This window comes from Meleagris gallopavo, chromosome 9, assembly GCF_000146605.3.
Source record: "Meleagris gallopavo isolate NT-WF06-2002-E0010 breed Aviagen turkey brand Nicholas breeding stock chromosome 9, Turkey_5.1, whole genome shotgun sequence".
NCBI lineage: Eukaryota > Metazoa > Chordata > Aves > Galliformes > Phasianidae > Meleagris > Meleagris gallopavo.
This window is the reverse complement of record NC_015019.2, coordinates 15,156,926-15,170,456: the sequence shown is the minus strand read 5'-3', so window position 1 is coordinate 15,170,456 and position 13,531 is coordinate 15,156,926. Positions and strand designations below refer to the sequence as shown.

Here is a 13,531-nt window from a genome sequence, read left to right as displayed (position 1 = left end):
ATCAGCTGAGATGCACAAATTCAAGACTTACATGACTTTGTTTTGTGACTGCACAAACCTGAAGCCTTGAAATAAAATGAGCTGAAACTACTTGAAAATGGTAGTTCAGTGCCATTTTTCTTAACAGAGGTTTCTTATCACAAATTTGATCATTCTTCAACTGTTATTGCCAAGCTTGACAGAGATATCTACCTCAAACTGTAGAATTTGGTGTAGGTTTCTGCAACATGTAAGGTTGTGTATTTTTTTTCTACTTTTTTTCTTTCTTTCTTTCCTTCTTCCAAACAGAAGGTAACCATTTCTAATCTATTACAGAAGCTAGGACTTAACAAATAATTCTACAAAGATTAATTTAAAAAATTAATGAAGATGTAGACTATTAATTTGTTATGGCTCATTATTTAGCATAAATAAACATTATTTAAATCTAAAGTAACATTCATCTACACATTTTGTAGTATTTCTGACTTTCATTTTAAAAATATGTAAAACAATCTTTCTACCTTATTTTCCAGAATTTTCTGATTTAGTTCTTTTTTTTCCTATTATAAGCCACTAACCAATTTATAAGTTATTTACAAGTAAGCTCAAAAAATTCAGCTAGAGTTGACTGCTAAATTACAGAAAATGCATTCTATTTGATTCTGTATTAAAAGGAAATTGGATATATTAGAAGACTAAAATGGCAGTGCCAGCCAGAAGGGTATTTAGAGACAAAATGCAGAAGACTGTCTTCAGAGGAAAGATGTAAACAAAAATGAGTGACTGTTATAATGTGGATCACTTCAGAAATGGACAAGAGGTACTAGGGATCAGAAATGAATTATTATGCTCTAAAACGATCCAATAAAAATCGAACCATAGTGCAGTAATCAGAAAGTGTATTGGAAAAAGAGAGAGGTTATAAAAAGAAAAAGGAGCTTCCAAGAACTGCAGGTTATTAGCTATTATACAGAAATCTGTATTCTGGAGATTACATTCCTGGCAAAATATGTACACAACCAAACACAGTTGAATTTGCTGTTCTAAAGGAAGTGAACTATAAAAATTAAAAAGCTAGAATGGAGACAGAATCACAGGCTAGAAGAAAAATAATCAATGCAATCACTGATAGGACTGTTGGGATAAACATTGAACTGACTGAACATATAGCCAGGCAGGCTCGAGGAAGAATGACTCGATTATGATTTTCCCCGTGAGCAAAGACAACAAGATAGTTGTAGGCACATCGAACACATGACAACAAAGCATTTGGGCAGTGCCTCTTGTTAGAGAGGATGAACTGCGCTTCTCAGTGTGAGTTCTTACAGCCAGTGGAAGAAACACTGGGGTTCTGTTCCCTTTGGCACCGCAGCACTGGCAGACCACAGCAGTGGTGCCCACCTTCATGTCTCACCAGCACCTACTGCCAGCACCTGCTAGCCCTGACACTTGCACAGAATGGGAGGGAAGGTCTTCCTCTATTGAAGCAATCGGGAAGCACTGGAGCAGCCCTGACCTCATGAATTTCTGAGGTGGGGGTGAGATGAGCTAAAGGTTTTTGATAAAGGCACAAATCTCTTTCTTAGTACTTTGATGCTAAACTAGAACACGGACGAAGTGGGATGCCAGGGCTTCCCCAAGCACATATCATCTCTCATATCTTTATATCAAAGCAGGCAGATTTCGGAGGGCTGCAGCATCCTTTAGTCCACTGGCAGAAACACAACAACAAAATGCAGCAGGGACTTGGCAGAACACCAACAGCCAATCCCAAATGCACTTAACTACATATGGAGAACATACGCTGTTTCCAGCGGAGGGAGGCACCTTCAGAGCAGCCTCTTGCTCCTCCTTTACAACACCAGAAAGGAATGACTCTTCAGGATTTTTTAGTTTTTAGGACTCTCTAGTCATATCTAGGATACTGAGACAAGAATGTTCCTTGAGAGTTAGGATAGCATATTAGAGCATGAAGATGACTATATTGCTGCACCATTCCCCACAGGAAAATCTATATTGCAAATATATGTGTAGGCATAGCTTTTTATTCATAGTTCAACTAATTTGAACGAGCTGCTACAAATATATACATCACCTTACTTATCAAGATATGGCCTCTGGCCAGACCTATCCTAAGTCTTCTATAATCATATCAGGAGGGCAACTATTCTTGGAGCCGGATACAGATTCTTTATCTCAACCTCTCAAAAGTAATTTCTCCAACTACTTCCTCACTGCCACTTTTCTCACAAAAGAAAACCATGTCACATTCTGGAAAGCTTTCTGAATTTTACAACAAGTGTTCCACCCCTACCTGGGATGAGCAGCACAACCCAAACCAGTATCCTTTTCTGGCAAAGGGACAAGAGAGTGCAATCCACTGCCACCCCCTTGACACAGTGGTGCTGCAGACAGTAAGATCTGGTTCATGGAGACCAGCAGCTAAAGAAACCTCTGAAGACATCACTAACTAGTGAAGGAGTTTGAGAATCTGCAACAGTAGCGGATTACTTTAGCACATTCTGCTTCTGATATTCTTGTGGAAATCAGAAAGTGCAAGCATCCATTATTTGTTTTGTTTTTTATCTTTTCTACTCGTAATGATTATTTGTAAGTATAAAGTAAATTAAAAGCTTCCAGTGCTCAACTATAAATACTGCACCGCTCATCAGATCTCGTTAACTACTACAGATCCACTACCAGTAAGCAGAAGTGCTGTATGATCCCAGTATCACAAGTTCAAGAAGATTCAAATCACATAAGCCTCAATTTAAATTACATCAGCTACTTTCTGACTGTGCAACTGAATTTATCTGTTTATGTCAAATAGACAGAAAGGCGTAAATTCAAAGCATGCACTATGATTTCCCCATTTCAGCAAACAGTGAAACACTTGCTCAGAATGAGCTTAACATGAATGGGCAATGACAGAAAGTTTACTGTCTTGAAAGCATTGTTTGGGGAAGAATTAATCAAGTATGCTGTTCTCAAACCAGAAAGGCCCACTGAAATTGCAATTAGACAAAACAATGAGAGGGGAACACTTAGGTCTAAACAAAACTCACCCGTGGCTGTGGTACAAACAAAGCGCAAGCATTACTTTTTGCTTTATGTTTACTCAAGAATAACTGCAGGCAGGGAGGGAAAATCATATTATGCAAGCAGCTTAAAAGCTACATTGAAAGCTATAAATAATATCCTTTCCATTAAGTGTTTTACTGTACTGTCTATAGACAACCTGGAGAGTATCTGTGGCAAAAAGTCCCCTTTTCGCTCATTACCTTTTAACAGAGCGTAGGAGGGAGCCAGCTCATTCTCTCATAAATGCTGAGCAATCTTCTGGCTGAGTTATAGCTAGGTGGAATGATAACATGGTGAAGATCCTATGGGCAACCATACCACAGAGCAAGGAAACACTCTCTTCAATATTTGGTTCCTTAAGGAAAAAGCTTTACCCACTCCTACAAGGCATATACCTTCTGTGCTTCTTTGGCCATAGGAAATGTACTAATATTTTGCAAGAGATAAGAATAAATCACCACAAAATATTTCAAGCCCATTTACAAATGTGAATTCTTTTCAGCTCCAAAACAAGTGGCATGCTTATTACATTGATGTAAACAAGCCCAGAGCAACATTCAGTAATGCTCATTATAATGACTGGATTCAAAAGCCAAAAGAAAATTAGCAGTTAATCAGTAACATTCAACTGCTCCACAAATATACCCCTAAAATGAGACAACATCAGCTGCAAGAAACTGGAATAATACTCTGCAATATCTATAACCAACGCTAAAACTATATGGAATCTTCAGAGAAAGAAAAACAGGAATAAAATCTAGTAGCTGGAGTCACAGAAATTCATAATCATCGATGTTCATGTGCTCAAAAAATGCAAAACATTCTTATCATTTAAGAATAAGAGAAAATTTAACACATGCAAATATTTTTCTTTTTCTCTGTAAACATGACTTTTGTTAAAATACTGATGTTTTTTTTCTCCAATTTTTGATCTAGCACAACAAGCTGTCTTGCTTGCTTTCCTAATGGTGCCAGAGAAGGTATAATTGCATGATGTATAAAACTGACGAGATGTGGAGAGAGAAGTGCTGTGAACCATAATAAACACTGTATACAGCTTAGGAATACACCAAACATTGTTTTCTTACATTCTTTTGGTAGCTTAAGCTGCCTTTAGCAAGGTTTCTGATGAATAGCATCGAGCAACCCTGACCTGATGTCCTAAGCCATTCTCACTTGCAGTCATTTTCTCCAGCATACAGGGCCTTTCAGCAAATTTGGTGTCACAGTCCAAAGGAACCTCAGGGTTGCTGACCTTCCACAGCTGCTGTTCCAGATACACACAAAGGAACGTATACGTACTTTACACCACTTGGTATCTGCTGCCCAAGGGGCTGGCTGTCCTCAGAACAGCCAACGTGTCTCACGTGGAGTAACTTGCTATCAGGTGTGGACACGTGCTGCTCAATTCAAAGTCAGCACTGTGAAGAACTATATAAAATCTACATTGCAAATCATTGCGAGTAGAAACTTAAGATAAAGAAACAACATTGGCAACATAATTACTCATCAGAATATGTGACTCTAATTAAAATATTACTCAAAAACATCTGTTAGGGAGAGGAAGCAGCCTGCAGGAATTATTCAGTGCTCCTAGGCCCGTATTCTAGAAGAGCTAATTATTCAGATTCTCTTCTGCTCCTGTTACAAAATAAGAAATTGGGGAATAGAGCTAGTTACGATTAAAGAAAACAAAATTAATACATAAAATACTGCATTTCATTTCATACAAGCTGTATATAAAAGCAAGTTGAAAAGAGCTGCATTCAGATCTGTATTACTCTGCACAAAGCAACTGCAATTTTATACGCTATTTCCCATTCTCATCTTATTCTCTGTTGCAAAAAGATAAACTAGTCAAGTACGTTTGGGTGAGCTTCCATTTTTAGAAGACTATGGAGGTTACAACCATGGAAGGCAGCCACTTTTTCCATTTTCTATGTTTCTTCTTGATGGTCTCACCAAAGCTATTTGCTGCTATCAATAATTCCTGTTTGTAAGATGAGGATGTGCTAATATTTAGTTTTGAATAATGGAGATTTGTGCTGATCTGATCTATCATGCTCCCCAACAGGAAATGAACTACTAACAAATTTGAAAATGGAAGATAAGACTTCCGTGTGAAATACACAATGAACTAAATGGGCAAAAAACAGGGAAAAAAGGCTGAAGACAAAGAGTGAACAATCTTTTCTAATCCGTGGTAGGACAGAATAATAAATTCTTTGGAGATCTCATACTATTGAGAAGAAATTATATTTAGATTAACTTTGCTAAACCTTAAAGGGTGATTTGTCAGTATTCTCCATTCACTACTAATTTTGTACTCATTTGTTAGTTCACTTGCTTTTATCTAATTGTTTCACAATTTGAAATTTCTGAAAAGCATCTTGCTGGGAGGAAGAAGCTCTCAGGTATCTCTGTATTGAAAATCATATTGGCTGAGCGTGTAAGGAAGTAAATATGAGTAATTTCATCTTTTTGATCTAGCAGCCTTAATAATCTCCAGGTTCCAATTGTAAGGAACATTTGCATGCCAAGACATATAAACAAGAATTGCATATAATTCAAAATAAGTACATAAAAGCACTAAACTAAAATAAATATTTTATTCCAAAGGAAATATGTATAAAATGACTGCAGGTTGTTTCTGCAAAACAGCTTTCTGATCTTCAAATACATTTTAAATTTTAACCAAAGATGAGAAAGAAAACATGATAAATTTAATAATAAAACAACATAAATAAAATATAGGGACAGACATGTCTTTTGTTTAGTTCCTAGTTCAGAGCTGTCCTCATGTAGAATTCACAGTAAACATTCCAAAAGAGTATTTTTGTTCAGGGGTCCCCTATTCTCACCGAGGTTGCTGGAACGAAAGGCTGGATAACCCTCATTGCAGTGCTTGACAAAAGGCAGGGGCTGTATGCTGATCTCATCTCACTGCTTACCTCCATGGCTGCCTAAATAACAGTGCCCAAGAACTGCAGAAGCATCGTGACATCATCTTGCATTGTAAAATGTTTGTGCAAATACTTCTACTGCGTGCTCATTTCCATCTGAGAAAGTCAAAAGGATTAAAAAAAAAAAAAAAAGACAGCAATAATTTATATTGCTACAGGCTCCTTAAGCCACATTCACTATCCTTCCTGTATAACACACAGGGGGAAAGTCAAGAGACTGTTTTTGAGCTTTATAGCCAAGTTACTCATTTCTGGGATAAAAATTAGACCTGACTGCTCTCCTCAAGATTCCCTCCCCCCCCTTTGAGTTACCAATGAAAGAAAACAAAACAGCAATGCTAAAAATATTACACAGTCTTGCGTAAATACACAGCTACATTTCACTGTGCTGTGGGCAAAGGTTATTTGAGTTAGGGAATACATGAAATCTCTGTTATGTTCTGAATATTGTTTTATTATTTTTAATGTAAAATGATACTTTTTAATGTTTGCCTTTAAATTAATGTTCACAGTGCTTACAAGACAAACATGGAAAAGGGAATATTTCAGCAACAGAGATTGTAACTTAGCATATGAAAAATGTTAAAGTTAAAACAACAGACAGACAGGTGTAATACCAATGTCAGTCAGCATAAGTAATGAAATCATCCTTTTAAAGGGCAGAATTTTCCCTGTCACATGGCAAACAATTATTCATCGTTAGCAAACTTTCCATATGTGAGAAATTTCATAAAAGGGTTTAATACCAAGGGAACAAATGCAAGAATGTCATGATATTACAACAGAGGTGATGCTACAGCGCTTACAGAAGCATGTCGTTCTTATCCACAGCAGTTCAGATGACTTACATGCTTCCTCTGAGACAGTAACATTTCCAAAGGAACCTCTGTGAGGTCAGCAAAAGCATCCTACACCATTAACAGCTCCAGCAGAGCAGTAACAATGTCAGTGTATACTCCAAAACTCCCACAAAAAGCACTGCTGTGTTACTGCTGAGATTCATGCACTTCCTCTGACAAAGAGGAGAAATCTCTAAAACAGCAGTAGAAGTAACTAACATAAATACTGTTTAAACACTAAAAGAGAAAAAAAAACATGACAGATGCAAAATAAATCTTTTATGAAGGGAGGATTACTGGCCTGTTCCTGTCAAATATCCAACCTACAGTAAACTCCAAAACTTCTAGCTATTTCACACTGGGGCTTTGTATTTCTGTGTAAACCTTGTGGTTGCCTTGATCCATTAGGTGTCTGAAACCAGCCAACAGTCAGTCATCTAAATGGGATCTTACGTGCAATCCTTGCCACGATAAAAAACAGTGTGAAGCACAGTAGGAATGGAGAGGAAAAGAATAAATGACAGACACAGAATGGGAGTTAGACCAATGTTTACCTCTGTATTTTCAAGCTACATGCACATATTTGACCTCACTCCTCTACTTGCAAATTAGTAACTCCATTTCCTAATTGCACCATTATAAACAACAAGTGACAGGATAGTAGCTAATAGAAATACTTCAGACAGTCACTGTTACTACAAACAAAATCCTGCATAGAGAATCACATGGATATCTCTTCTCAGAGCAGGTATTGTTTTTATAATGTAGTTGTTGGTAATAATTTCCTGGTGAATTGAGAACGTGAGCTATCAACCTAATGACTGGCTTGTTTACAAAATAACAGTAAATAACAGCAGCATTAATCCAAACATTCTCAATTGCTTGCATTAAAGCACAGGACTTTTACGAAGTGCTAAATTCAAATTTAATTTAAACAGGTGTGAATTCACAGTAGGTCTATTGACACACACTATAAATTAAATCAGAGCCTTGTCCTTAGCTAAATCCTTCCCGGGGTCTGAATAGCTACAACATTCACAAAGCTGCATTTCTCATACTGCATCAGCATTTTCAACATTTCTTTTATTAATTAAGCATCTTTACCCCCTTAGAAAGTACTGCTAAGATACTGAACCCAAAGTGCAAATTGCTGAGGTGATGTGCCCCAAAGTGACACATCCACCCAGCAATCAAAGTGAAAAATCCTCAAGGATTTAGCCAAAGTCAAAAACTCCATTAAATGGACCACTGCTCTCAAGGTATAAAACAAATACTTAAGTGAATTACACAATATTAATCTTATATGTTTCTATGTCATTAAACTCAGCTTTGATGTTGCCCAATAAATACAGACTTATAAAGGAAAGCGTGTTCTATCTGGGTTAGAAGAGAGGAACTGCATTCTGATCTCATTAGAATTGATTTGTATTGATACCAGTAAAGCTATGCTTGATTTATATTTTAAATATGTATTTAAATGTTTGATATTTTTAAAATCAAAACTTAGTCTCAGGATGGAGAACTAGGGACCGTCTGACACTATTGCTGGTTCACTGTCTGAACACGGGCAAAGACCTCATCTTCAGCACTCTGTTTCTGTTACTTTACTTCTCCTCATATATAGCTAATAATATTTTGTCTTTACAATTGGCTGTTTAAAATTATTGATATCATTAAAATTTATTACTCTAATTAGAATTTGATCCTGGATACTGCTGTTAAGAAAGAGGTTTCCCAATAATTTCTGGAGAAAAAATGGAAGCAGATGAGTTTCTTTATTTCATTTTCTTCCTGTTCTTAGGTGACAAGTATGTTAATTAAAAAAAAACAGAACAAAACAAAACAGAAAAACATCCTCTGGCCTCAAACACTCTGTAGCTATATCCCATGATCAATCTAGTGGAATTTCAGTCTGTAGTTAGACCTTAATTTCTTGCAAATCTCAGAGAAGCTATTGTGAATTAAAGTCAAGTTGACATAAAATAAGGCAGTCAAAGGAACGGAACATGAATTTGGATCCAAGTGAATGTCCTTTCACATGGCATGGGAATCCAGCATTATGCTGGTTCTCTCTACTTACTAAAGAAAACCCCACGTAACTACTTGCAAAAAAACACGTAAGTCTGTTTTGCAGGAGCAAAATCAATTAGTCTTTAAAGGACTTCATAACTGCCTGAAAATCTGAAACAGGTTAAAAACTATGTTATCATGGAGTTCCTTACTAGTGTTCAGCTGAGATGTGGTAACAAAAATTAAGAGTTGGTGGCTGTGCAAATAAGTCAAATGTGGCTTACAAATGGATTACAGCGTGGCACGAATGAACTTGAGGTAAACCACACTCCTTCATGACTGCACGGGCAATCGGTAAGGGAAAACACAAAATCGGCATGAACGATTCAGTGGGGAAGAGTGCATGGATACAAAATGGACTTCAGTCCATTATCAGCAAACTGGCTGGAAAGGGATGTAGTTTCATGTCATTTGAGTAATTTCAGATGCATGATCAAAGACAACTCTTTTTGTAGATCAGGGTTTTATTCTTTCCCGCTCTATGTATTTTGTTCTAGAAAAATACGTTTGAAAAAAAAAGGAAAAACAAGATGTGCCAGCTCAGTATTCTGGCTGACTTAACCACCGAACTCAGTGTTCTGATATTCTGCAATGACAGATATTATTGTTTCAGTGAACTGAGGCTATAGCAGGAAGTAGGTGATCATAGAGGTCCCTCCGAACCCAAATCATTCTGTGATTCTATGCAGTCTTCTTCAATGGAGTAAGTAACTATTTTTAATATTGTTCTTTTGTCGCATTTCTGTCCAAAATTTACATTCCCATACCATAGAGTAGCACTTTTAGTGTTAAAATAGAGCTGTTTATACCATTCCAAGATAACCAATGATCCTCAAGAAATTGGTCGTTCATTACTTGCCATTAATATATATTTTGCTTAGCCTCAGGCAAAGCCTCAGGCAGTTTGTGCACTAATAGGCTATTATTAGTTGCCATTAGCGTTGACAACACTAATTTAAATAGGAATGTTGGTATTTCACACAATCTGTTCAATGCTTTCAAAACAACAGAGTATGTTTAAACAGGGATAATGATAGAGTTGGTGTGTCTATGAAGGAAAACATTCCTCAAATAAATTCTCAAATCTGGCTAGTTAGAATACACAATGAAGTATACTGACTATGAAAAAAGTGCATCCAAGAGAAAATTTACAACCTTCATTAGCTACTTGGAGTAAGAAGGCACTGTTAGCTATGTAAGCCAAAAACCAAAAAGTAGAATTTTTTGAGCCATTACCTACAATTTCCTAAAGGTGTTAAATACTGATATGTTATGCTTATCTTCTTCCACTAGATTTGGGTTCAAGTTTACCTCATGTAAATTTCTAAGGTTATTTCTGATTTTTTACACTAGAATACATGTTCTCAGAGTAACAGGCAGTAAATGGAGTAGGCACATGCCCAGAATACTGACACAAAGGGCTTAACAAAGGTTCATAAAAAAAAAAATCAGGTCACTTTTACAGCTATTGAGATAGACTTCTGAGTTACACCCACTCAACCAACTGCCCTCGCAAAGATCAAGGGTTTGAAGTAAAAGGTTGTGCTTTGTCTGTTCACTTGTTCTTTAGAACACAATTGTTCTGTACATCCTGGAATAAGAAAATCTTTCTTTGATAAACTCAAATAGATTAAAAAAAAGAAAAAAAAGCTGAAGGCAGTAGTGCAAGATCAGTGTTTTTTCTCTTATCTGGAATAATTTCTACTTATTCAGTCTTCAGGTTATGTCTACACAATAATAACAACAGCACAGAGTATGCAAATTGTCATTCAATTACCTTGTTCTATTAGTTTTAGCACTCAAAGGATGCCAGAATTTCAGTCAGTCCATGTTACCTCCTTATATCCTTATCAGATTTGTGAATGAGCAGCTTGTCCCTTTTAGGTTAGTCTGATCTTTTTACTGAACAGTACTGCAGGTACAGATATATCATGTGTCAAGTAACCTCTCTAGAGCTTTGCATGGGTAGGACAAACTCAAGGAATAACTTGACAGAATAACATTTGTAGAAGTATAGTCGGAGTTCTATGAAAAGTAAAGCATTTCCTGCAAACAGGTTTACTAGAGTCTATTACATTTGACTATTCTGCATTCTACAAAAAAGCTATTATGCATTTGCAGCAGAATTTTGTCCACAGATTAAAAAAACCAAACCAAAACAAAAATCAACAGATCTTTTCAAAATACAGAGAGTAATAGCACTTAGTTTTCTCAAACAATGCAACAATGGTAAATTACTCATTAATTTTACTCCAGTTTCAAATCAGCTGTACCCACATGGCTTTTGGACAACCCTCCTGCAGCCAGAAATTCTAAATCTATTTTTACAGCACAGAATCATGAAAACAAGAATTTCATGAACTTCCAGCAATGGCTGCAATGTACTCAACCATTTTCACACTACAGAAGTTTCTGGCTGGCACAAAGCAAGTCTGCTTCTCTGGTAGCAACTGACAGGGACTGATGCAGCACTTGGAGCTCTCCAGTAAAGCTTTTTGCACAAATAACTGCTTAAAAAGAGAAAGATATGTCATGTGTTACTTCATTTACTAAGAGATTTAAGAATGTCTGTGCTCTAAGAATCCTGAGAGTTACTGAGAGTCAGCCCAGATAGAAAGCAGTTGCTCTCTGGGTCAGAACTCTTGATTATGAACCAAGCTGTGAAGTACTTCACAATCACCTTCGTCTTCAAATTTATCCACATTAACTTTCAAGACTAATTATTCTTATAAATACTCAGCTCCCTAAGAAATACTGACACCCCGTCTGTCTACCCTGTCTGAAGAAAACTTAGAGTTCATTTCAGCTTGTGGTCTCAATTTCTCTTTCTCTTCCAGCTTAATTTTGCACTTGCTTTCCTCTCCCAGTTTCCTACTTAAAATTTCTATTGAAGCATCTAAAACATGAATCACTTAACTGAATTAATTAAAAGCTTGTTATTAAGCTTACATACACTCAAATATTAAATCTATGTGCAGAAGGACTACTCTGCTATATGCTAGATCATGTAAGAAAAGAGTTTAAATTGATTCATTCCTATTATAAATATAAAAAAGATATTCATGAGTGAATCCTTTTTCATATTACTATAGATCCACTAAAATATATCACCGTCAACACTGAAGTGTCATCTGCCACTTTCACTGGTTCCCCTGATCTCTTATCAGTTAAAAAAACCAACCAAACAAACAAAACCATTTATTGAACTACATTTAACTACTAATGTAGCTAAGTATTTGGTTAACTACATTAGCTACAAGAAAATCATAGAGTATCCTGAGTTGCGAGGGACACACAAGGATCAACAAATCCAGCTCCTACATGTATCTGTTAAATGTGCAAACTGAGATATGAACTAAGCAGATTTTCATTAATTTTGATGCGTTGAGATAAACAGTTGAATTTTTTTTCCCCATTACTCAATTAAATACACATTTTCCACATCTAAAACATAAGATAAGCAAATAAATAAAAGAATCCTGAAAGAGAATGAGTGCTTAAAACAAAGAACAAAGAACTACTAACCGAGAAATTCAACTTCTATGCAGAGAATCAAGACGTGACAGAGACCAGCTCGGCCTGCCCTGCTGATAAAGGTACCTGTTCAGATATAGCCTAACTCTCAAGTCTTAAAGCTACACTCAAAAACGAGAAAATACAGGATGGATTGTACACAAAATGTGTGATGTAAATATACGTGTAAAGATTTATTTAGGAACCTAATTCATAGTTCACGAAATTAAAATGATGATCTTCCTATTGCATAAGAATAGAGAATACAGGAGAGCAATTGTTCTCACACAGTCTTTTTTTTTTTTTTCCTTATTTTTCATCTACACTATAAACCCAATTCAAAACATGTTTTTATCTTGTATATATAATAGATAATCTAGTAGAGATCTAAGAATGAAGGAGGAAAAAAGAAAGAAAGGACAATAAAGGAGAATAAGAAAGTTTCAAATGAAGTAATGCTTCTGTATGTCAGATATATTTCTTTATTACCATTCTCCCCATCAGACTTCCTCTCATGGTCAGTGTCAGTCAGGGACAATGCTGAGTTGGCCCGGCTTGACAGACAGGAGCTGTGTTCTGACTTCATCCCCCTCATCCACATCCTCAGGGCATGATCTGGTGATGCTCCACCTTCGGTTTCAGTATCCACATCTGAGCCCACCTCCAGTGGGTAGCTGTGCTCTGATACACCATGTAAATCTGTTTGGTAGCCAGAGCACAGAATATGGGGTGTCTCACAGAATTCCATGTCTGGGGGGAGGGGGGAGGAAGAAAAAAAAAAAAAAAAGTGTTTAGAAAAGAATTTGAAAGTTAAAAGCAACATACATTTGATGCTCTTCAAGAGAACCTGCTATGAGAATTAATATTGTTAACACCATTAGAAAACTTTTTTTGATCAATGACTAACTGCTATCCAACGTAATACAATTTTTTAAAAGAGTGCTATTTTAAAGTATATAATACAGCACTGTGACAGTGCCTTTTTGTCTGATAGAAATATACCACTTCCATGTGCATACCTATGCACTAATAGTAACATATCAATTTACAACTGGCCTGAGTTCATATCAAAATACAGATCCT

At 36.4% G+C, this 13,531-nt stretch overlaps 1 protein-coding gene across 1 annotated transcript in view; it reads right to left on the bottom strand.

The window, feature by feature from the left end:
• Positions 1-13,531, bottom strand: part of TENM1 (teneurin transmembrane protein 1) — a 268,505-nt gene that overhangs the window by 190,036 nt on the left and 64,938 nt on the right. Inside the window, 1 exon segment of the mRNA XM_031554696.1 lies at positions 12,938-13,198. Within this exon segment, the coding sequence (XP_031410556.1) occupies positions 12,938-13,198 (261 nt within the window).